The 23,898-nt window shown below is 37.2% G+C and overlaps 1 protein-coding gene across 2 annotated transcripts in view; it reads left to right on the forward strand.

Moving 5' to 3' along the window:
• TPK1 (thiamin pyrophosphokinase 1) overlaps positions 1-23,898 on the forward strand; it is a 319,082-nt gene that overhangs the window by 106,151 nt on the left and 189,033 nt on the right. For both annotated transcript variants that reach the window (XM_045792418.2, XM_045792417.1), the window contains exon 4: positions 13,934-14,003. In XM_045792418.2, the coding sequence (XP_045648374.1) occupies positions 13,934-14,003 (70 nt within the window). The remainder of the gene's footprint in view (positions 1-13,933; positions 14,004-23,898) is intronic.

Genomic DNA, 23,898 nt, shown 5'->3' on the forward strand with positions numbered 1-23,898 from the left:
TGAGTTAATTCTTCGTAGAAGGAAAGAAGGACCTCAGTATATAGGGTGTCAGGCAGGGAAGGAGACAGGCTGGCAGAGAGGCGGAGAAACAAGGAGGTTGGGAGGAGGGGGAAAGGGAGAGAGACAGGAAGACAGGATTGGGGAGGCAGAGAAGGGCAGGGAGACAGAGAGGGAGGGAGGGAAGGAGACAGACAGGGAGGAAGAAGGGGAGGGCCAGGGAAAGGAGGCCCAGGAGACAGACAGGGAGTGGGGGAGCGAGGGAGACAGGCAGGGAGACAGAGACAGACAGGAAGGGAGATGGATGGAGGCAGAGCAGCAGACAGGCAGGTGGCTGAGAGGGCACATGGGAGGGGTACTTCAGGCAGAGGTATCAGTAAAGGTTTTGATGTGAGAGGCAGCCAGTCATCTTGTTTCCATATATTTTTTTGGTAATTTGAGGTTTTTCTTCTAGTAGTTTTTTCAAGAAACTCAATGGGAATGAAATTTCATGGATTTAAAATGTTTCAAGATGGGTATTTGTTTCCTTTAGAGTCTGACTGGAAACTCATTTCCTAAGGACTTTATTGGGATCATTTCAATTCCTCAAGTATACTGAATGTGTCTGTGGCAAAGTCTGAGGCTAGTGAGGTTTTTTTCCCCTGACCAAAGAATCCAGTTGGACTTCTCTCTATAAGTACCAGCAATTTTAATTAGGCTTGACTTGCTATCGTTGTGTATTGGTTTTTCTTGGCACGCACATGCCCTCTCAATCCATGGGCTTAAGTTCCCTCTAGTCCTGGAAAATTGGTCTTTGATTTGTTCTGTGCTCTTCTTGGGAAAGTAGTTATACACATGCAATTGTTTTTAATCTCCCATTTCTCATTTCCTTTTAATCTTTTCTAATTCATTGTTAATTTCCACTTTCGCTCATTTCTCAGTTTTATCTAATGTGTGTCTTACTCAGTGATGCTTCCTCTGCCTCGTACAACATATTTGCTTAAATGTAATTTCCTTCATGAACTCTTTAGGCTCATAATTCATCTTGTTCTGTGATTTTGCCATATCTTTCAAGAGCTTTTGTATCTCTTCTCAGAATGTTTTTGCCTTTTCATTAAGTTCTCTGAGTGATGGTGATATTTCTGGTCATGATCTTCATTGCTTGGTGGCAGTATTTTTCTGGTGACTTTCCCTCTTCTGTTTTCCTGTTTACTTCCTATCCTTTTCTGCCTCCCTCCCTTTTCTTTCCTTCCTTCCCCCTCTCCTTTAACTCCTTGGTCCGGTTCTTTTTTATTTTCTTTGAATAAATTGATCTGAAGCTGGTTTATGTGGGGTCTGGGAGGACAGGGGTAGCAGGAATCCCTCCTCAGGCACAGTGAAGGGCTTCCTGACCCTGTTTGACCTTGACTCACTACTACAAGGCCAGGGGCAGCCAGAAGGTTGCTTGAAGTTCAGCTTTTTCCACTTTTTCTACCTTATGTCAGTGACCGTGTTTCCTACGTTGATTCTGTATCTGAACCTTTAGCCAAAGACCTCTTCTCAGTATCTTCCCATCCCCTGCTTGAGTTCACTGCCTCTGGTGGCACTTTCCCACACTCTGTGATGGGGCAACAAGTTTTGCCTAGTTTTATCTAAGATGGAATCTTCATTTCTTGTTTTTCATTCTGTTTTGGGATGGAGACCGAACAGACTTGTCTACTCTAACGTCTTGAAGCACTCATCTTTTTTTTTTTTTTTTTTTAAGATTTTATTTATTTGACAGCACAAGCAGGGTGAGCAGCAGGCAGAGGGAGAAGCGGGCTTCCCACTGAGCAGGGAGCCCTGTGACACGGGCTGGATCCCAGGTCATGATCCCAGGGTCTGAGCCAAAGGCTTAACTGACTGAGCCACCCAGGTGCCCCTCGAAGGGCTCATCTCTAAAAAAAATTTTTTTCTTTAAATCTTTCAGTAAATTTGTTTTAGCTAACAGAAGCCTTCTTCAGAGTAATAATTAGGATTTGGCTTCATGGCTCTTTCCATTCGTCCTTTCATTGCGTGGTGACTTTTCTTCTGGTTGTTAATTATTTTTCCTGAGCACCGGCTTTCACCGTCTGGGGTGGGTTTCTCAGATGGGTCACCTATGAACAAGAGGGGCATCACTGTACTGTGAGGCGTGTTTGTTTCGAGGGCACACACTGGTAGTGCGTTTATTAACTCTATTGTGGGGATCAGTATTTCCACCTCAGTTCATTTCTCTGGGCTATCTTGAACTTCTTTGGGCATTTATGAGGTGGCATATCCTATCAGTTATTACAGCAAGTTGAATACATCTTATAAAAAGAATGGAAGTAACTTTTATTTGGGGGCTACCCCATCTGGAGGCCCTGATTTCCTGTCCTTGAATTCTACTTACTGTTGCTTTTTTATGTTCCAAGGGGCAAAGATACGGCGGGGGGCGGGTGTCATAGTTCTACACTTCGGTGGGGGAAGGAGATAGTTATTTTAGTTTCTATCAAATACCAAAAGTTATTTTCAAACACTGCAGCTAAAAAAAAAAAAAAAAAAAAAGAGAGAGAAGGAAAAAAAAAAAAAAGAAAACCCTGCCAGTCAGTGAACACAGCAGTGCGGCTGCCATGCAGTACTTATAATTGTTTCAGATTTACAAACCCAACAATGAAACGCATTTTGCATAATGAAATATTTATTTTTATCCATCATGCTTGCAAGCTGCTCTCCATTCATCATGTTTGCAAACAGCAAAAGCAACGTTTCTTTAACATGAGCCAAACGAAATTTCCAGCTGTTGAAATTCTTTTTAAAGTCCTGTTAAAAACTCTCATCCAACAACACATCTCAGTATTTTTATTTTTGTTCTTTTTACATTTCCACTGACTTCTGTTTTTATTTTTCATTCATTAATAAAAGTGTTTTCAGTGGTGCTTGGTGCTTGAGATAGAACTAGAATAAATAAAAGGCTTTCTTCTCTTTGTGTAACTTACTGTGGTGTTCACTGAGCTGATCAAAATTCTAATTTTGCATCCCTTTCGTCTCGTAATTAAAAACATAATAAAACGATAAAGGCACCTATAGGGTAATGGTAAGGGGCATGGGAGTAGGCTTGGGCATTAGAGAGGTAGTTAGGGAATATGAACTCCTGTAGTTCTTTTAGGTAGCACAAAGTGCTGAATGAGAGCAATTGGCAATTCTAGATGGAGGTCATAGGGGTGTTTCTTATTCTTTGCTGTATTTTAAATTGTTCTCGATTTATAAGATACTTCCTACACTTTCAGAGGATTTCCTTCAGGTCTGTATTATATTTTTTTGAAAGTAAAAATTTAGGATTAAAAATGCTAGAAATATTTTTCTGGGTACACTTCATATGAATTATTTCAATCCTTTGCTGAAAAAGGATGCACAGATGAAGAAATGTCCTTTGATGTACAGAAGTACAAAAGTACATTTTATAAGTGAACTTTGTTCTATCTTTCAGGCTAGAATTTTAATCCAAATCCCTATAGGAAAGTACCTAATAAACTTAGTGTCCCACAGGACCTTTTGTACCCTCTTGAGTTAAGACAGAAAGTACTTTTTAAAATCTAGAGGAGCCTGAGCCATTCAAAGATGTTTTGGCTGTGGTGTATTTCCGTTCAGCTCAGCAAGCACTTCCGGAATGGAATGCCTGCATGTGTGAGCGGCTGTGTCAGGAGTGAGGTGGCCAGGAGCTAGTGAGGAGTGCAAAAGTGGAAAAAAGAAGAAAATGGCTCCTTTAGACTTGGCAGGATATCCAAGCGGTCATGGGGAATCGTGAGGAATGTTTTGTCAGGAATCTGATTCCTTTTGCACTGCCCTCCACGTTCAGTTTCTTAGTCAACAGTCATTTCCATCTCCCGAATGTATCTTGAGGTACATTCGTTTCTCCTGGCCTTAGTGCTGCCCTCTTAGTAGAAGCCACCATCTTCCCTCCTAACTAATTCCATGACTCCCACTCCTGTCTCCCTCTAATCTGTTCCCAGAATAGAACTTTCTTTAGTATGTAAGTTAGATTGCAACAGTCTCAGACTTAAAACCCTTAATGACTTCTCTTTATACTTAAGCAGGTCATGGTAGAGAATAGAGTTTAATGTGGTCTTTGTCTACCTCTCAGCTTTATCTCTTAACAGCTATTCTCTTATCTGACTAAAGACCAAAGCAACTGGCCTTTGTTTAATTACTTTAAAAATAAGCCTTTTCATATCTTGATAAATCATGCTTTAAAGATTAAGATGAATTTTATCTCGAACAGTGCTCTGAGGTAGCTTACAAACGAGGAAGTGTGGTAGTTAATTAAGCACTTATCCACCCCCTTGAGGCACTTTGCTCTTTAATTGCGCTTCATCCCACCTGGTGGTGATTCTTGGCCTGACCGGTTTTGGGGTCGTCACCTCTTGCTTTTAACCTGAATGCACTGATTCCTCTTCTTCCCATCTTCTTCTAGAAGCACTATTCCTAGTTCTTTTTTTTACTCATAACTTTCAAAGAGCTCCCCCAACCTCTACTTTTTTTTTAACCCCCTAAGCAGGAAGGAGAATTATGTTATAATTGTGCTCAGAAAATGAGCATAGTCAAGTTGTAAGATTATAATGTGAAATTCTAGCATTATTTGGTAGTAATAATACATAATTATTTCTCGGTTTCTAATTATTTTGTAGTAAGGCCCAATTACTGAAGTTAACCTATTATTACCGCTTTGATTTAATGATGATTGTGTAAGAAAGTAGATTTGTTTGCTAGAAACTCTCACTAAATAAATCGTGTTAAAATGTTTTTATAAATATATCAGAGGTACTAGCAAAAGTACCTTCTATTACGTTTACCTATTTGCATCAGCAAAGAGATTTTTATTTAAAGGCTTTTATTTTTGCTAAGTGGATCAGGCCCCATCATTGTTCTTTCCTTCTATTTCAACTCTTTTAGTAGTTCTAGGCATTTTACTAATTTTGCTCATTCATACAGATTTGCACCTCTCCTTGTTACTACTACCTTACCAACCTTTGTATGTTACGAAGTGAACCGAGCTAATAGAAGTTGTCGCTTTCGTGTTCACCATCTAGAGTGATGTTTGTGCAGTGGTGGTTCTTATCCCACCCAGGAATTGATGGGAACTACCCAGTGGTTCCCAGAAGACAGTCAAAAGGACATGGCTTCACCTTTTGTGACTGGTGTCAATAATTTAGTAATAGGGACAAATGAATATGAGGCACAAATAGGGTGTGGGATCATGCTAGAAGATTACCCAGAGTATTGTAGATATCCAGTCATGTAGAAATTATATGAGAAGTCTGACTGAAGGTTCAGAAAGTCTGTGATAGAGGTTAAGATAGTACATTTGTGTCTGGAATAGAAATGAAGGCAATTTAGTTAGGACATGAGTTGCTTCGTTAATTCACCTGACTTTGGTAGCTAGGTAGAATGTAGTTTCTAGATGTTAGTCTTGCTTTTAATTTGGAAGTTGAGAGAGTAGCAATGAACAATCTGCCTTAGAGCTGGATATTGTGGGATTATGGGCAGCCTGCTGAGGTAGAAGTGGCCCTTCGATGAGAGCACCAGCTCTTGACTGGGAGTGATTTTACCCTTGAGGGGACATTTGGCATCGTCTGCAGCTAACTTCGGTCATCACAACTTGGGGCTGCTACTGGCAGTTAGTGGATAGAGGCCAATGATGCTGGCAGACATTTTACAATGTACTGAACAACCCCTCACAACAAAAGCCCAGAATGTGAGTAGTGTCGAACAACCCCGTGTTACAAATACCAGCGAAGGTTGATTGTATGTTTTCTTATTCACTGTAGATGGAGCGTGCTTATTTGCCACCTTATCCCTAAAGAACGGCCAGGTTTAGTAAAAATTTAATGATTGAGAATGTCCTCAGCCTTGTTTTAAACAACTCCCATTTGGACAAACATGCATATGCTGGCCTCACATACATAAGACCATCTTTTTCTGTGCTGCTTAGCTATTTGCAGTTTTTACCCATTATGAGCTTTTCTCGTCTTTTTAAAAAATGTTCCCTATGCTGCTTTAGGATACACAGTTTGATGTTTGGCTGTTTTTAAGATTTTTTAGTAATGAGGTATTTGGTATCACTCGGTGTTAAAGAGCGACCTGATTTTAGACTTTGTAAATTGCATCAAGGATACCTAAATGTCATACTTCATCTCCATGGTGCATAACTAGGAAGGGAGGAGATAGAAGGTGGAAGAGAGAAAGGATAATAGAATTTACACAGCAACATATACCTATAGATAATAAAAATCTTCATTATATGGCATGAACCAGATCATTAGGACTAGCACAGCACTGTGTATATAAATGCTCAGTATAAATACCACTTGCTTTTTATTTGAAATAAGGAAAATTCTGTGCTGACTTGACTAGAATTTAAAGAGTGGCCCATAGGTTGGGCATATGGCCCAATCTATGCCACTTACTCTTTGTAGGTGATTACAAATGATGTGAGCTTTTTAATAATTGTACATAAATATACTATGAATAAAACCTTCGATCTAAAACTGAGTTAACTAAACAGCAAATAATTACACATTTCAGTACTCCTATGAGCAAAGTAAATTGTTCTCTCTCTCAGAGAATGTATATTTTCATGAAATCCTCTGAATGAAAGTGTTTTCACATGAAATAATGTCTTAATAGGAAAAGCATGCTTATCCAAGTCCATGGTTAACCATGTCCATGAACCAGTTTGGACTATAATCAAAGCTTTGCTGGTGATAGTCCATATTAGCATATACTACCTACAGAAATATGCAGCTCCTCTTAAGGGCTCGGTCTGTCATAGATTCAGGCATAGTAAGGTAGTATTCTCCAACTGATAGAGGGAAGATTCGGTGTCTTTGAAGAAGAAATTAACATTTGTATATTAGGGCTCTTCCTGTTTCAAATGATAGAGAACCCAACCCAAATTGCGCTGAGCCCAAAAAGGGAATTTATAGATTATATAATTGAAAAGGTTAGTGCCTGACCGTTGCTATTGTTGTGGGACCCAAAAGGTGCTGATGCCCTCCTTGCTTTACCTTTTCTGTATTGAGTTCATTCTCTGTAGATATAGACCATAGATCCCAGCTTCTCAGTCTCAGGTCTGAGTCTCTCTGGTTGCAGGACAGTAGAAAAGGGAATGTGGAAAGTCTCTTGTGGTGTCATTATTTTTGACTGGATAGCAGGAGATTGTAATGGCATAGATTGGGCCGTATGCCAAATCTGGATTTGGGTATAGATTTAATGTCACTTATGGCTGAGAGTGCAAAAATAAATCTTTCTCCTAACCCTGACCTCTTTTGCAAAAGTACCACTGTAACAATATCTTATGCTTGTAATTGTATAAATGGAAAAATCAATACCTGTATTATTTTATACATAGATGATTGTATCTTATATGTGTTTTTTCTTCTTATCACTGATCAATATATTTAACATCCCCACTTATGGAAGATCTCCAAGGAAGATCCTATAACATCTCTTTTAAATAACAGAAATATCCTAAACAGACATTCTGTTTTTTTATGAAGTGTTTAAAAAAAACCAAAGCGGACACCCAGATGTGCTTAAAAATAATAGTTCATTAAAGAAAACCTTCCATGAATTCTTATATAGAATCTGTTTCTTATTAGGCTTCATTATATGGTTGAGTTTTTAACACAGGCAGAGAATAACTGTAGGTAAATTAAAGCTTTTTAAGCAAGAGATATTTCTGGAAGAACTCATTGATTTAGAGCTTCTTGGCTGATTTAAGTATAAAGTGTGAATTATTGCTGAGTATTGTCTCTAAAGAAGAAAATTGGTTAAAAACACTTATCTTCAATGCAAAATGGATTAAAGATTTAAATGTAAAGTCCAAAACTATAAAACTTCCAGAAGAAAACAGAGGGGGAAAACTTCATGACATTGGTTTTGGCACTGATTTCATGGATATGACACTAGAAGCACAGGCAACAAAAAGCTAAATTAGATAATCGGGATTACATCAAACCACAAAGCTTTTGTACAACAGAGGAAACAGTGGAGTGAAAATGCAGCCTACAGAATGGGAGAAAATATTTGTAAGCCATATATCTTGCAAAAAACCAAAAACGAAAAAATAACAGTACCTTATAGGTACAGAGAACAAATTGGTGGTTGCCAAAGAGAGCAGAAGTGGGATGGGAGAAATGGGTGAAGGGGGAGTCCCCCACCCCAAAATAAAAAAAATTAAAAGGAAGAAAATCTTGCAATATGTGAAAACATGGATCAACCTGGAGGACATTAAGCTAAGTGAAAGAAGCCAGACACAGAAGGAAAAATACTGCATGGTTCCCCTTACATGAGGTGGCTAAAACAGTCCAACATGGAAGCAGAGAATAGAATAGTGGTTACCATGGGCTGAAGGAAGGAGCAAATAAGGAGCTGATGCTCAGTTCTTGAGATCTATTATACAACATTGCACCGATAGTTAACAATAGAGTACTGTTAAGCTTTTAAGGGGGTAGATCTCATGTTAAGTGTTCTTACCATAATAAAAACAAAACACCACCATTCTCTATAGTGCCTGATAGTTAACCTTCTACTGGCCATCGTGTAGTTGTGTGTGGCCTCACACGTTTATCAGTAATTTCCTTATTAGGAAATAAGGAATCATTGCCTTCTTGATGTACATATGTTAGTGAACTGTTTCTGAGTCTCTTCCAGAAGGGAACTACCTTTTTTCCCATGACTGGACTAACTCATGGGTGCTGGAGCTGGCTTAAAGGGTAGAAGTTGGGGATTCTGTGGTTTATTGTGTCAGGCAGGGAAAGAATCCTGATTCAAACCACTCATTGACAGATTAGATTGATTTTGGGTACACAAAGACTAATTGAATCTTTGGGGTATTAGGAATAAGGACCTGTGTTGGGAATAAACAAGATTTGGGTAGTTGGAGTTATTTAGCGCTCTATGGATACAGTAAGACTTCTTCTAAGTAAGATTCTGGATCTTCTCTTTCCTCTCAATTAACCACGGGCATCTTCAATTCAATCCTGGCAAAGTCTGACAAAATATTTGATTCCTTTTAATAATGGGGTTAGATATGGGATTATTCTTGTTATTTTATGTGTATTTCCCCTTTTTAATTATAACCATTGGTTTTAAAATTATAATTACCATATTCAAATTGCTTGTACAAATATTTGTAATAGCACAGCATGTAATGTAAAGAGTGGGGAAAAAAAATGTCTTCTCCACGCCCCCATGCCCATTCCTCACAGCAGTCACTGTTAAAGAGTTGAGTGTGTAGAATACAAAGGTGGTCTGGGGTTTGGATTAACAAACTCACAAGACATGATAGGCTTTACTCAGTACTGAGTTTACTTACCTTTAAGGAAGGGTACAAAACAGATAATAAAACTGGTTTGATAACAAAAATAGTGAAGTCTTCATCATTTCCCAGGAGGAACTTTGAAATGTTCCAGTCCCTCCATGTTTGGGATGCAAATGGCCATGGAGGCTGTCAGTTCTTGAGGCTTTTCCTATGCTAGTTGTTATGAGTTTCCTCAGGAGTATGTGTTGGCGGGGGCGGGGGCGGGGGCGGGGTGTCCATTCTGCAGCACAAGTGCATCTTATCAATGCTGATTACTAATTACTTGTTATGCATTCTTAATAAAGTAACTTTAGCCTGATTCTTAGTTTTCTTGGATTTGGTATACTCCTGTATGTACTCTGAGTTGCTATTGCAAGGAAGATTTGAGCAAGGGTTATTTAAAGTTATTTAAGGGGTTATATAACAATATATTTGATAAGAGACAACATACAAATATATGTAAGAGCTACCTTTTTTTTTATGGTTCCCTACTATGGTTATGATATATTTTACCAGTATTCAACTGGTGACCTGTTAAGTTCTCTGGTAGTTTTTCATGATTACACATATTATCACAGTGAATATCCTTGTACATATGCCCTTGTGAATTTGGGCAAGTGTTTATGTAGGCTGCATGGAATTTCTGGATCAGAGGGCTGCACAGTTAAATTTTTATTAATCTGCCAAACCAGCCCTCAAAGTTAACAGGTCATCAACAACATGTGAGAGAATGTTTCCCTATGCTGCTTCCTTCTAGTTTCGTCTGTGTTGTCTCCCTCTAGTCCCTGAAAAATTCTGCAAATTTGACAAAATATACATAATAATTTTTATTTTATATTAGCATCAGCAGGCTTTGAATTTGCTCAAAGTCATAGGACTAAGAAGTGACTGATCTAGATTAGAATTGAAATTTTTTTTTTTAAAGATTTTATTTATTTATTCGACGGAGATAGAGACAGCCAGTGAGAGAGGGAACACAAGCAGAGGGAGTGGGAGAGGAAGAAGCAGGTCATAGCAGAAGAGCCTGACGTGGGGCTCGATCCCAGAATGCTGGGATCACGCCCTGAGCCGAAGGCAGACGCTTAACCGCTGTGCCACCCAGGCGCCCCTAGAATTGAAATTTTTGATATCTAGTTTTCTTTCAGTTAAACTGAGAAATGCTGCTTTGATTTATTTTACTTTTCTTTCATTTTAATACTTGGAACTAATAGTCTACTGTTAAGAAAGTCAAATTATTTCTATCCAACTGTATTCAACAAAAATTGATGAACTAGCCAATTAACCTCTGATGCTGAATGGAGCCCTTCATTATCTATCAGTAACATTAATTTACATTATGCCAGGTAAAAAAAAATTGTTAGTTTCAGATGCATTTAATATACTTACTGGTAGTATCAATAACAATGTATGAAGTTAATGACTTAGTGTATTTCAGTCTTTAGTTGTATATCAGACTGATGCATAGTAAATAAATGCTCAACCATTGAAGTTATAATATTTGATAAATATGCAAAACGTTTGCTGTATAGTCACCAATGAAAATTTTGCATTACAAGATAACTCATGAACTAACCTATTTATTAAAGTTTGGAACAATTTAAATGATGGAGTGAACAGATTTTTGAGGCTGATTCATTATGACTGTAAAAAATATTTTATGTAAGAGTACCTTCTACTTCTGGTTCTTTTAGTTTGTTACTTTCATTAATAGTAATACTTGTAACTTATTTTTCCAAGGGCTATCAGTGAATTCATGCCAGCATTATTTATGCTTGAAATATTTTATTTTTCAAAAGCAATTTTATTTACATATGTGGGAAGTATTTCAAACTACCTAAAACATTTTATTACTAAAATCTAAAAATGGTAGAATACATATTTTTTTTTAAGTCAAACTTCATTGAAAAGAGAATAGTTTTAGGGGCGCCTGGGTGGCACAGCGGTTAAGCGTCTGCCTTCCGCTCAGGGCGTGATCCCGGCGTTCTGGGATCGAGCCCCACATCAGGCTCCTCTGCTATGAGCCTGCTTCTTCCTCTCCCACTCCCCCTGCTTGTGTTCCCTCCTCACTGGCTGTCTCTATCTCTGTCGAATAAATAAATAAAATCTTTAAAAAAAAAAAAAAAAAGAATAGTTTTAAGGACAGACGGGAACTTGTTTCTCCTTTCAGCGGGGTGGTACCCTTACTCTCAACTGAAAGGTAATGAAAAAAAAGTCTACAGATTTCCTCATGGTTATTTTTGCTCCCTTTGCCACTTAAAACAAGAATAGATGTGGACACAAAGACAAGAATAGATATGGACACATTTGCTTCCTATGATCTAAATATTTCTCTTTCCATAAACCACTCTAAAAGTGTTAATTTAAATTTAGGCATAGGAAGTAACAGACATTAGAAAAAGTTTTGGTATTGTAATCTTACCAAAGCTAGATTTATTGATAAGCAATTTTACTATTTGTTTACTAAAATTCTTCTCTCCCTTCTTTGTCTTCCTGTTGCATTTTGTTCTTATTACAGAGCTCATCAGAGTCTACAGTACGTCATGCGTATTTGCTTTGTTCTCTGTTCCACTCAATTGTGAGCCTGGGATACTAGATCTGTTTGTTACTCATTTTGCTGTTACGTTTAGGGCCTGGAACATAACACGTATACATGTTGATTTCAACTAATCTTTGTAGAATAATACTACTCATTTTGAGTTGACAACTCATTCTGTTTGATAATCCTTAACCACTAAAACCTTTTTCTTTGATTTTCATATTACTTGGATGAATCAATTTTTATATAAAAAGATTTCATATAGTTGTTAATTTTGTTTACAGATAATTGTTTTATATACTTGGAGGGTAATTACTGATAGTTCACCATCTGTTTCTATTTATCAGTCTTTTCAGTCTCCCTATTCAGTTCTATGCCATATTTTATATGTGAGACCTATTTTAGCTTTTGATGCTTTTGAACTTTTGGGTTTTGATATTTAGGAAATGTGCAGAATATTCTGTGATCTTCTGCAAGTTATGCTTGTGGCTTAATTTGAATTTGGCTGCCATTCCTCCTAAGGAAATGTGTATCGTAGGTAATTGGCAAAATGAGATGTCCTTCTTAAATATCTTTGTAAAAACTTATTTTTGTCATGCACTGTGTTAAGTAGCTTAGGCTTTCCTTGTCCAGGAACACAAGCTTTTTAGACTTTATAATCATCCTAATAAAAATGGAGGAAGAGGACCAAATGTTGATTGAATGCTTAACTGTGTTCTGGTATTCTGATGAACAATATATACAATTATTAAATCATTAATTGCTTAATAACTCTAAGACATATTATCCCCACCTACAGATGAGGAAGCTACAGCAAAAAAGGAAATCTGTTTTGGCTGCTTGGCCTGTTTTATTTCTGATAAACATGGAACACAGAAAGTAGTCTCACATATTATGGATTAGTAGAAAACACATTAGGACTTTTATGTCTGCCAATATGGCTAATTAGATGTCTCCTACCATATCCTACTGCTTTTAAATATCTAGACATTTGGAGGTGAATATTGTAAACACTTTTAAATATGTAGTTAAATTTGCAGAAAGGGAGAGGGATTTCATAAGTGCCATGAATCGAAGAAGTAGCTCAGAAGAGTGGTGTATTTCTTCCAAAGCTGCTGGTCCCAAGGTTTTTGCTTATCTTTATGGCTCTAGTGACTTTGGTTTTAACAGCTACGTGGGAATAGGAGACAAACTTCTGTTTGTTTGGGGTGAGGAATTGGACTTATCTGCATTCACTGTCCTCACCCAGGATAAAAAAGAAAATTTGATCTGAAATCTTTAGGTAAAGGATATTTAAAAAAGATGAAGAAAAGAAGGAACTGATGCTAAGATACCGGACATTTCTAGGAAAATTGGAAATTAGAGAAATGACAACAACAACAAAATAGTAGTCCATCGACTAAGAGAATTTCAAGGAACAGTTCAGCAGCAGCATCAAATCTTACAGTGAAAGCAAGACCTAAAAGCACCAGTTGGAGAGACAGCCAGTCTTACTCAAATATCTTAGTATTTCCCAAATTTTAATTTTGTGCCACCTCACAAAATTTTTTACAGTGTTCACACATTATCTAGATTATTACTTAATACTGTAAAATAAACTTACAACGTTATGTGTATGATTTTATTTTTAAAAGAAACTTTTTATATCAAAACAAAATATGGAAACCCATACCTGCCATAAATAGAAAACATCTGTAAAAATTAATAAAGGGCAGGAAGTGATATCTATGTCCTGTTGTCTCTTACTGAGCATGAGGCCTATCTTCTCTTGGAAAGGAAAAAGAAGCTTCAAGAGAGAGTAAAGACACCCTCTACACTCTTCCCCTTTTACTTAATAAGAGGAATTGAAAAGCTACAAAAAGGAGAACATAGTCTGTCTTAGGTGATTCTGTCTTGAGCGTGTGCCACGTAGGATCACTTTCAATGCTGCGGTCACTGGCTGAATGTGAAAAGATCCAAAGAGGAAAGTGTGACTGTGTGTGTGTGTGAGTGCCTGCTTTTTAATCATTTGTTTGTCATTTGTGAGGTACGGCTCTAAGCTGCTTATATTGAAATGTTTTGTTTTTTTCTCTTTGAAGCTCTTTTAAGAGCCTGTGCTGATGGAGGTGCCAACCGCTTATATGATACCATGGAAGGAGAGAGGGAAAGGTATGCTTTCTTTCCACTTTCAAAATGCCACTAATTCTGCTCTTCAGGTTGTCCTATTCTTTCCTTAATGAATGATGACTGTTAATGTTACTTCAAAATTAACAGAAAACACATCAGTGAGAGAGCTGCTCAACCATGTTGTATTATTTCTTAGTTTTGAGTGTATCTCTTAGAAGAACTAGGCCAATCCTACTCTTTTTTAAAAACCTCTTATTCTAGTCAGTCAGAGAAAGACAATTATCATATGGTTTCACTTGTATGTGGAATATAAGAAATAGAGTAGATGATCATAGGGGAAGGGAGGAAAACTGGGAAGAAATCAGAGAGGGAGACAAACCATGAGAGACTCTTAACTCTAGGAAACAAACTGAGGGTTGATGGAGGGGAGGTGGGTGGGGGAATGGGGTAACTGGGTGATGGGCGTTAAGGAGGGCACGTGATGTGATGAGCGCTGGCTGTTATACTTAACTGAAGAATTAGTGAACATCTGAAACTAATGATGTACATATGTCAGCTAATTGAATAAAAATAAACTTTTTGGTAAAAAAAAAAAAAAACCCTCATTCTACTACTTCAAACGTCTTATTAAGTAGCATTATCAACTATTGATATCTGTGAGGACCTTGAACATTAACTAAAATAAAACTCTGTTTAAATGAATAAAAACCAACCTCATATAAACAAATGATACATGCTGTGGTAGATGTGAGATTTTTGTAGTAGTGTTAAGTAAAGCTAAGTAAAATTTAACTTAGTTACTTCTGAGTTATGCACACACATACATTTTAGGAGATAAATAACTTACTCTTAATGATTTGTTATCTGTGCTGTCTGGTTTTCCTGATCTTTGCATGGTGAGCTATTTTTAGGTAAGAGAATACATTTGATGAAAGCAAATTTAAATCCAGCTCGTTGCCAGCATGTTTATAGTTCAACCTCTTGGCAAACGTAAGAATTTATAGTCTAGATGTAAGTAGACTAGCTGTGAAATTTAGTTCCACTTCTATCATATGTGTTATTAAATGTACTGAAATGTTTATAGTTTGAGAAATCACCTCCTTGCTGCAAAAAATAAAATAAAAATATTATGATTCAACATACCGCAGGTGTGAGTTAAATATATGTAGTTTGAAATGATGTAAAATACATCTTTATGGCATCAGAATTTTTAACTTCAGCCTTCCAATGTTGGAGCTGCTCTTTGAAAGCAGCCAGTTGCTTATAGGAGGAGAGCATGTTTCCTTCGAGATTGGGAATGCTAATGTCTAGGGACTGGATGAATTATCAAAGAATATGGCAGTAGTGACAGCCTAGGAAACAATTGAAATTCTTAACATTTATGGTTCTTTATTTTTTAACTTTATGGATTCCTCTGTTGGTATTCTCTAAGACCTGACATGGACAGTGGGTGAAAAATACTCTAAACGGTGCCTGGACTGGTTCGTTCAGGGAAGGGCATGATGCCCAGGAGGCCAAGATCATGAACTGGGTACTGTGTTTCATGCCTGTAGCTGGCTTGCTGGCAAGGAATCTAGTACTGAGTACAATTTCTCTAGTGTTAGTTGTAGCTCATGAACATAATTATATGAACCAGTGCTGTGAATGGGTATTAACACAGTGCTTCCAGCTCTGCTGTGACCATAAAAACCATCTAAAATGCTTGAGGAAAAAAAATCGAGATTTATATACTGATTGCTCTTATTGGATCGGGCTGGACACTAATAAGAAAGAGAACACACAACACTTTTATTCACATTAGAAAGCAAAACAGATTACGAGGTTTATGGAATGAGTACCATTATTTTTGCCCAGATTTCAAAATAACGTTTCTAATATTCTTAACACATTTACAAGTAATCTTATGGAAGTCTTCCAAAAGATTTATGTGGTTTATATAAGAATCATTTAACCATATATGAAGATGTTCAGTAAGAAAATGTACTTTCCGTTGCTTTTCTCATTATAATAATATGTTTACAGTGATTCATACTCTGTTACTTAGGGACATGTCTGTCCTGGGTAAAGTGTCTAATAGGGAGATGAGTAAACTAACTGCCTCATGTGGGAATTAAATCCTTCGAGTAGATCTCATTAAATACAAGCCCTAACCAGTTAACGCTAATTGGATATAGGTGACTAAACATGATTCCTCTTAATCGCATTTTTAACAAAGAAGCCACACAATGAAAAAGGAAAAAGAACTATGAGCTTTAAAAAGCGAAGTATGGTTTGTGGACCACTGCTTGACTTGTTCGTATTTGTTTCTTTATTTAATGTCCATATCTACAATGTAATAACTTATAATTATGGGATAAAAGACTGTGTAGAGAATCATCTCCCACTGAAGACATTTGGAATAGAAGGAAGGAAGCCTGATGTAGACAGGAAGACAGGAGCAAGAGGAGGCAGAGGGCTTATGGAGGGTAGAGCTGAGGCAAACACCATAGCGACTTTAACGTTGATCCTCCACCATCTTCATAAATGTCCATCTTTGTTTCAACTCTGAAAGTGGCCTCTATTATCAGGCTTTTTTTTTTTTTTTAAGTAAGTCCTAAGTGTTTTTTATTGCTGTGAAAATAATACATGTTGATTTGAACATATGTTAGTTGAGAGAAACGAAGAAAAAAGAAAATCTGTTATTTCTTCTGAAGTAGTGAAGAGTTACATCAAGTCTACCTATTGGTTCTACTCTTTGGAACAATAGAAAATGTGACTAATTTTTCTTGTTCAGGTGAATATAAGCTCCCTGGTGCCTACAAAATTGTGTGGGAATATTAGATACTCTACAAATATTTGTTAATAAATGAGTATTTTATTATAGCTACTCTGTTCTCTCTTCCCATAAGGTTTTGAGTGACTTTGACCCTCACATTTTGGATAAATAGATGGCCTCTGCTCTGAGGACTGACAGGATCTGATTTGGGGGTACGCTCAGTCTGAACGTCAGACTGGGGCAGGTTGAAGACCCAGTCAGGGAAATGTAGGATGAGCACTGCCAATGACATTTAGGTCTCCACTTTGGTTATGGATTTGAGATTAAAGAGGAAGAGGTTTTAGGAAGACTGTGACTCCCATATTCTTTTTCTTTTCTTTTTTTTTTTTTTTCAGTCGAGAAAAAAAAAATCTAATTTCATTTATTTGGCCACCCAGTTTCTCCAATGTTATTTTTTAAATCATCTGAACTATCCTTACTGATTTCTGATTCCAACATAATATGTAGATTAGTATATATTATTTTTTATTACTGAAATACAGTTGACACACAATATTAGTTTCAGGTGTGCAACATAGTGATTCCACAACTCTATTCCCATACCCTTAATTGACTTTTCCTAACCCCAGATGTCTGTTTTTAGAAATGCGGGGTACTGTGGTGGGGTATTAGATGTATTGGCCAGTACCCCTAATTTTTCAGCTTCAACCTGATACTGACTAAAGTTGCATGTCTGTATTTTGGTTCTAGTGTGTGATTAAAAACTCCTATGGTAGCCTCATAACATCTGCTTCCTGACTTGAAAGTAGGTAAAACCCACCGTTGGTCTGAACCAGGATGGTAAAGCACAGCCTTGTAGTCAGAATAGTCACAGGATGTAGAGGGGAAAAAAAAAAAAAAAAACAAGTGAAGCAGGGTAAGGTTTTCTAGGAGATTTTATGGAGCAGGTTTTGTTTCTTGCCCATCATCGATATGCATTGGAGGACTCTTTGTTTTTCTTCTCCTCCTCCTCCTCCTCCTCTGTTCCCTCCCGTCACCATGTCCACATCCTCATCGGGTGCTGCTATCTGACCCGATGCTTGTTAGAGTAATTCTGCCTATCTCTGGTCTTTATGAAATGGAATCATAATATACTGAATTTTGATTAGATGGACTTTTTTGGGGATATAGAATCGATATCTCTCTGAACCTGAAAAATGGATTAAGAAACATTGCTATAGGTTATAAGAGAATTACGGTCATGCTAATTATTAATCTATATCCCCAACACAGCACACGCATGTGTTGACTAGCAGGGAGGAGGGAAGGTTCTGTTTTGTCTCCTGGATAAAATCTGAACTCATTACCTTGAGGATCAGGGTTTGTCTTTTACTTACCATTTTAGCCAAGCTGTTTCCTCCATTTTCTCCCTTGGCTTCTCTCCTCACCGCCTGGGCTTCAGAAGAAACTTCAGATAGTTTATTAGTATGTATAAACCAAAGTGCCTTGTATCTGGAAAGATCATGCCCATTTTGTCTGATCACATATAGAATTCGTCCTACTTGTTTCCAGAATGTCTTATATTTACATTGTGTCCTATTACTATCTTAATGAGTCTTTTATCATCAAACATATATTCTTGCCTTTGAATTCATTGGTATTTTGAGAGTAACATGAGTATCAGTGCTACATGTGAGTGTTTTTTAATTGTGATTTTAAAGGACTCAGAGACTCTGAAACTCATCTGCATACTAGTCTGAGGAATAGCTGTGAATTTTGGTATCATTAGTGTACAGGGACTTGAAATGGGGGGAGGGTGTTGTTTTTTGGTTAGTTTTCTCGGAATAATTGATGAATACAGCATCCTGAATGGAAAGTCCCACAGATGATCATATAAACATTACTCTAATTTAGCTCAGATATTTAAGAGTTGCTTTCTGTTGAATTTAAAAGATTAGAATCCAATAAAAATTCCCTGAAATCACACAGATGACCATTCATGAAAACAGGTGTTAACAATGAGGGATGAAGGGGGAACTTGTAGTGCTCAAATAGAAAAGGATTCATTTCCAGTTTCTTATTCTGATCAGACCATTAATTTTCTCACAGTTTGAATTTCAGACTTCCTAGCTTTATAAATTCTTGCAGCTTTCTTATGAGCAGATCAATACTGCTTTTCAGAGTGATCCAGTAGGAATCGGAATGACTGCTGTGGCTCTAAAACTCACCGTGCCCTAGCTAAGCCAACTTCCGACTATGATTTAAATAACTGAATAATGTGGGATTCTAGCTGTTACAGATCAGCCTCGAAAGCCAAACCAGGCACCTGGTAGCCAGTATCCGACACACTCTTAGGAACCAGTGATCTGTCTGTTTCCATATGAATAACTTTACAAGTGTGTCCTCTCTGTCCGTTCACTGTAGATAGAAGGAATTCCATGCCGGGAGCTGTGTGGTGAGAAGGCACGCAGAGACTCCTCAGTTAGGTCAGGATCCAAAATCGAATTCTGCGACTTCATTATTATGAGACTTTGGCAAGTAATTTCTCTTCCTTGGGCTATGATTTCTCCATTTGTGACATTTCAGGGAGAAAGCAGGACCTTCTGGAGTATTCAGAGAAATCTTGATGAAGAAATGTATTACTTGAGCTGGTCACACAAGAGTCGGATAAGCCAAGAGGGTAGAGGGGGGCCCTTCAAAGCTACGATATGATGAATTACAGGACAGTTATATGTGTATGATCTAGTTTCAGACAACAGCTGTAAATATTCTCTCATAGTTAATACTTTGCACGTGGTAATTGTACAACTTCTTAGAAAGGTTTTAAGCTCTTTTCATATTGTGGTTGGAATGAAAGAATATAGTGTTTAGTTTCTCTGGTTCTTTTTTTGGTTTTGATCATCTTTGCTCAGGTATAATTTCATATGATAAAATTCATCCGTTTTAAGCATTCAATTCAGTAAGTTTTGTAGTAGTATACAGGCATATCCACTAGCAGTCAAGAATAGAACGTGTCCATCAACCTGAAAAGTTCCTTCCTATCCCTTTGCGTCAGTCCCCAACCCTATAGTCTGGCTCCTGAAACCCTCTAGAATGTCCAATAAATGGAGTCATTCAGCTTGTTGTTTTATGTATGTGACTTTTTTCACTTACCAAATGCTTCTGAGATTGATCTGTGGGATTGTGTCTATCAGTAGATTGTCCCTTTTCACTGTCGAGTGGTGGTCTGTTATGTGGGTACACCACAATCTTGTTTGTTCATTGAATGCAGTTGATAGACCTGGTTCTTAAGAATTATCCTTTTAGTTGGAATCTCTTATCACTTTTTTCAAGTGATTCTTTGGGGGGGAATGTTCTTTTAGTCAGGGCCAAACATAATTTTCAAAGTTGTCACTTCCACCCTAGCGGTTAGATAAATAGTAGTAGAGATTCATATGTAATGCTTCTATTCTGCTGTATCTTAGTGAAAATCTTGCGAAAGCTTGCTCAGTACTGCTAGTTTTTTTATGGAGTAAGACATAAATACAAAATCGTTATGGAATAAATTGGTGTCAAGGATCTGAGCGGATATTGTGATCTCAATAACCTCTAATATATATGACAACTGATTTCAGTCGACCTGTGACTAATTTTCTCAATGATCAGGATTTATTTTAACTAACGTTTACACATTTCATGGCATAGTTAAAAAAAAACGATACTTTCAGTATGCTTGAACATATTTAGAAAGGAAACAAGTGTGTACTTGCTTCAGGAAATCCAAAGATCATTGGTTTGCCTTGATTTCTTCTAAGCCTAGCCTTAAGAATTTTAGTCACTTTGACAATTTTCTATTAAAAAGTATTTATGCAATCAAATTACTAAGCTCTGTAAGCATGGCAACATTATTGGGCCTTTTAATTAAAATGATGGAAGGTAAAAATGATTAGCACATTTAAAAGAAAATTTGTAATAGGAGTCTTGTTATTAAAGAACCCTACACAATAAACTGTAAGGGCATGTTTATCTTGAATTATTGATTGAATTAGTTTTGTAATATATTTTAGTCTGTTGGTTATCAAATGCCATAAATCAGAAATCTCAAAGTTATCCATGCATAGCTCTGGATCATTTTGTGGGGGTTGGGGGCAGAGTGTGTATGCAAAGATGCTATGTTTGTCAGATCATGCATGAAGTCAGAATAAATTTTCAGAGCAAAATCATTTTAAGCGGCTGCAGGAAGTCGGTTTACAACTAAATTTAATCAGAGGCATTGTTCTTTATGGCTATTCTATTTCATAAAGTATGTTCCTGACAAAACCCTTTTCCTTTCCTGCACTGTGGATGGAGTCTTCAGAAATAAATTACCCTCAGATGATTTTTCAGAGAAACCTGGATCATCTGTCAAAAGTTTTGAGTAAACATGGCTCTTTTAATTTTGCTTTTTGAAAAGAAATAAACTTTTGAATAGTTTTTGCACTTGTTAATACAATTTAAGAGCTCAAGTTTTTTGGCTCATTTTCAATATATTATTAGATTGCTGAGTTAGTAGTATTTGAGAATAGTCACATAATATGTGTGTATACATATGTTGTTTATTAAAAAGTTGTAGAATGGTCCCTGTCTGATTGTTCGTACTCATTTAAGTATGTACACATACACGCATGCTTGCACACACACACACCTAGATACTTCTTTGGAGTTTAATCATTATTAAAATTTTGGTTTTGTATTATCAGACCAAGAGTAAGCACAAGAACAACAACAGGACAGCATGCATTTTTTGTTGACACATCATTATAAGACAGGAAACTTGAGTTGATGGTCGGATTGCTCCCAAACCAGCTATGGCCTTCCTATTAATAAGGGTTGGAAAAATGACAGCTGGAATTCAGTTAAAGCAAGGGCTAGTTAATCAATTTTGTGGGAATATACCCAAATGTCACTTACACCAAGGTAAGCTCTGGACTTTCACTTACAGTCCAGGGTTAGCGATCTAAGCAGTGTTTGAGACTGTATTCTTGAAGACTTCAATTTTGCCTCTAGCCAGAGAGTTCAAGAATATGCTGAAAAGTCTCAGTAAGTTACTTAAAATACAACAGAAAACATTTTGCCACCCTAAGAAAAAAAATCATTGTGTGTAAATACATATATACACACACACGTATTTGACTGTGTACATGTGTATATTATGTCTAATATGTTTATGTCTGGATATTCTATGACCTAGGCAGTAGAAGAGAGCTTCTTCTCAGAAAGTCAGAGGAAGGGAACTTAAATGATGAACAAGGAGACACTGGTCCGTAAATGCCCAGGTTGATAGGAATAATAATAACAATAATAATAAAGTCATGAATTTTTAAAATGTTGACTTACACTCTCCAAATTATAGGATTTAGAATTGTGCTTAGCACTTCTGTTGAATAAGATCAGCTGTGCTTTGCTTGAACTGTAGGGAAGAAGGTGTTCATCCCATTTGGATCTGTGAGCTCTGTTTTTGGCTTTGGATGTCTGGTTACGTGCATTTGTGCTGGGTACCATGCTTGGGTGCCTGACACCTGGGGTGCACTACATAAGGCAGGAGGGGCCATGGAAGGAGTGGTTGTTTAAGCATTAGTGCTCTTTAGCTATGAAGCAATGATTTTTTAAAATATTGGTGTCCTCTAAATGTTGGTTTCCTACGCTGTCAATTATTTTAAAAAACCATTGGCATGCCCATTGAAATGCCAAGGACTTATTTTAACATCACATGGAAATACTCTTTTACAGAACACTGTATCTGATTAACTTATAAAAACCCTATTCTAAAAAATAAAAAAACAAAAGCAGGGGCGCCTGGATGGCTCAGTCGTTAAGCAGCTGCCTTCAGCTCGGGGCATGATCCCAGGGTCCTGGGATCGAGCCCCGCATCGGGCTCCCTCCTCCTCTGGGAGCCTGCTTCTTCTTCTCCCACTCCCCCTGCTCGTATTCCCTCTCTCGCTGGCTGTCTCTCTGTCAAATAAATAAATAAAATCTTTAAAACAACGACAACAACAACAAAAACCCTCCTTTTTTTTTTTTTAAATCCTCTTTTAAAATTCATTTATAACATCCTTCTTTCTTCTGCTTTCTTTCAAGTAATAGAATCCCTTCAAAACTCTGCTCACGTGTTATATTTCCCCAGAAGTCTTTGCTGGTAACAGTTTCCGTAGATCTAAGTCAGGTATAAATTAAAATTTTCTAAGCAATCCTTGACTATCATCCCTATGTTGAAATTGTCTATAGGTGTTTCTACTTAATTAGACAAAATTCCTTGTTCTTGTTTTATTTATCTTGGGAAATAACTCTAGCACGCAGGACCAAATTTGACAAAAAATGATAAATATTTTTAATTGAGCAGTTTTACTCCTTTTAGATAGTTTTCTCTGAAAATAATTATAATTTCCTCACAGGCCAATAGTTGACGAATCCTGAATGAACTAGGTAAGGGTATTTGGTGGCTAGATTTCTTGCTTTAACAGGTTATGGTCAGTGTCCTTCTGGGATGTTCTCTTACCCACTGCTTCCCTTAACATTTATCACAACACATTGGAATCACCTCTTTGCGTGTTCCTGCCAGCCTATCACCCAGTTAAAGCATTGCATTGTCTCTGGCTTTTTCACGCTCTCATCCCCAGTAAGTAGGTCATTATATGCTTAATAGTTAGACATGTTCTTCCATAAAAATGTAATGTATTCTACTTTCATAGATTAAGTATGAAAGCATATTTTGACACCCAGTAAAGTAATTCTTATTTACTTTTATTTAAGAGAAGAATCAAAGCCTGATAGTAAAAGCTCTCCTGTTAACATTGTTAGGAACTTCTTATTTAATTTTTTTTTTTTTTTTTGGTATCAGTGGGGTTTCCTGGTTTAAAGAAAAGAAAAACTCCAACCAATGTAAACAACAGCAACAAAATCAATTAAAAATATTATAAGTAAGTGGGAAGACTGGAATGTTGGGCTTGGGAAGAAATATGCCAGAAGCTGGAAACCAAATTCACAGTGCATTTATGTTCTAAGAACAAGTGAGGGCTTATACTCCACCCTCCGTGAGCCGGGCACTGGGTGCTGCTGATGAATTCCCAGTGGCTTATCTTTTCTTGTGTAAGAGTATGTGATTGACCAAGCTGAGGCGGTTAGGGGAAAATCTGGCTATGCCCTTGTTTGTAGGGGTGACGTGAGTAAATACGCGATTCCTGTTTC

The sequence above is a fragment of the Ursus americanus genome, chromosome 3, assembly GCF_024610735.1.
Source record: "Ursus americanus isolate L20-20 chromosome 3, mUrsAme1.1.p, whole genome shotgun sequence".
NCBI classification, from domain to species: domain Eukaryota; kingdom Metazoa; phylum Chordata; class Mammalia; order Carnivora; family Ursidae; genus Ursus; species Ursus americanus.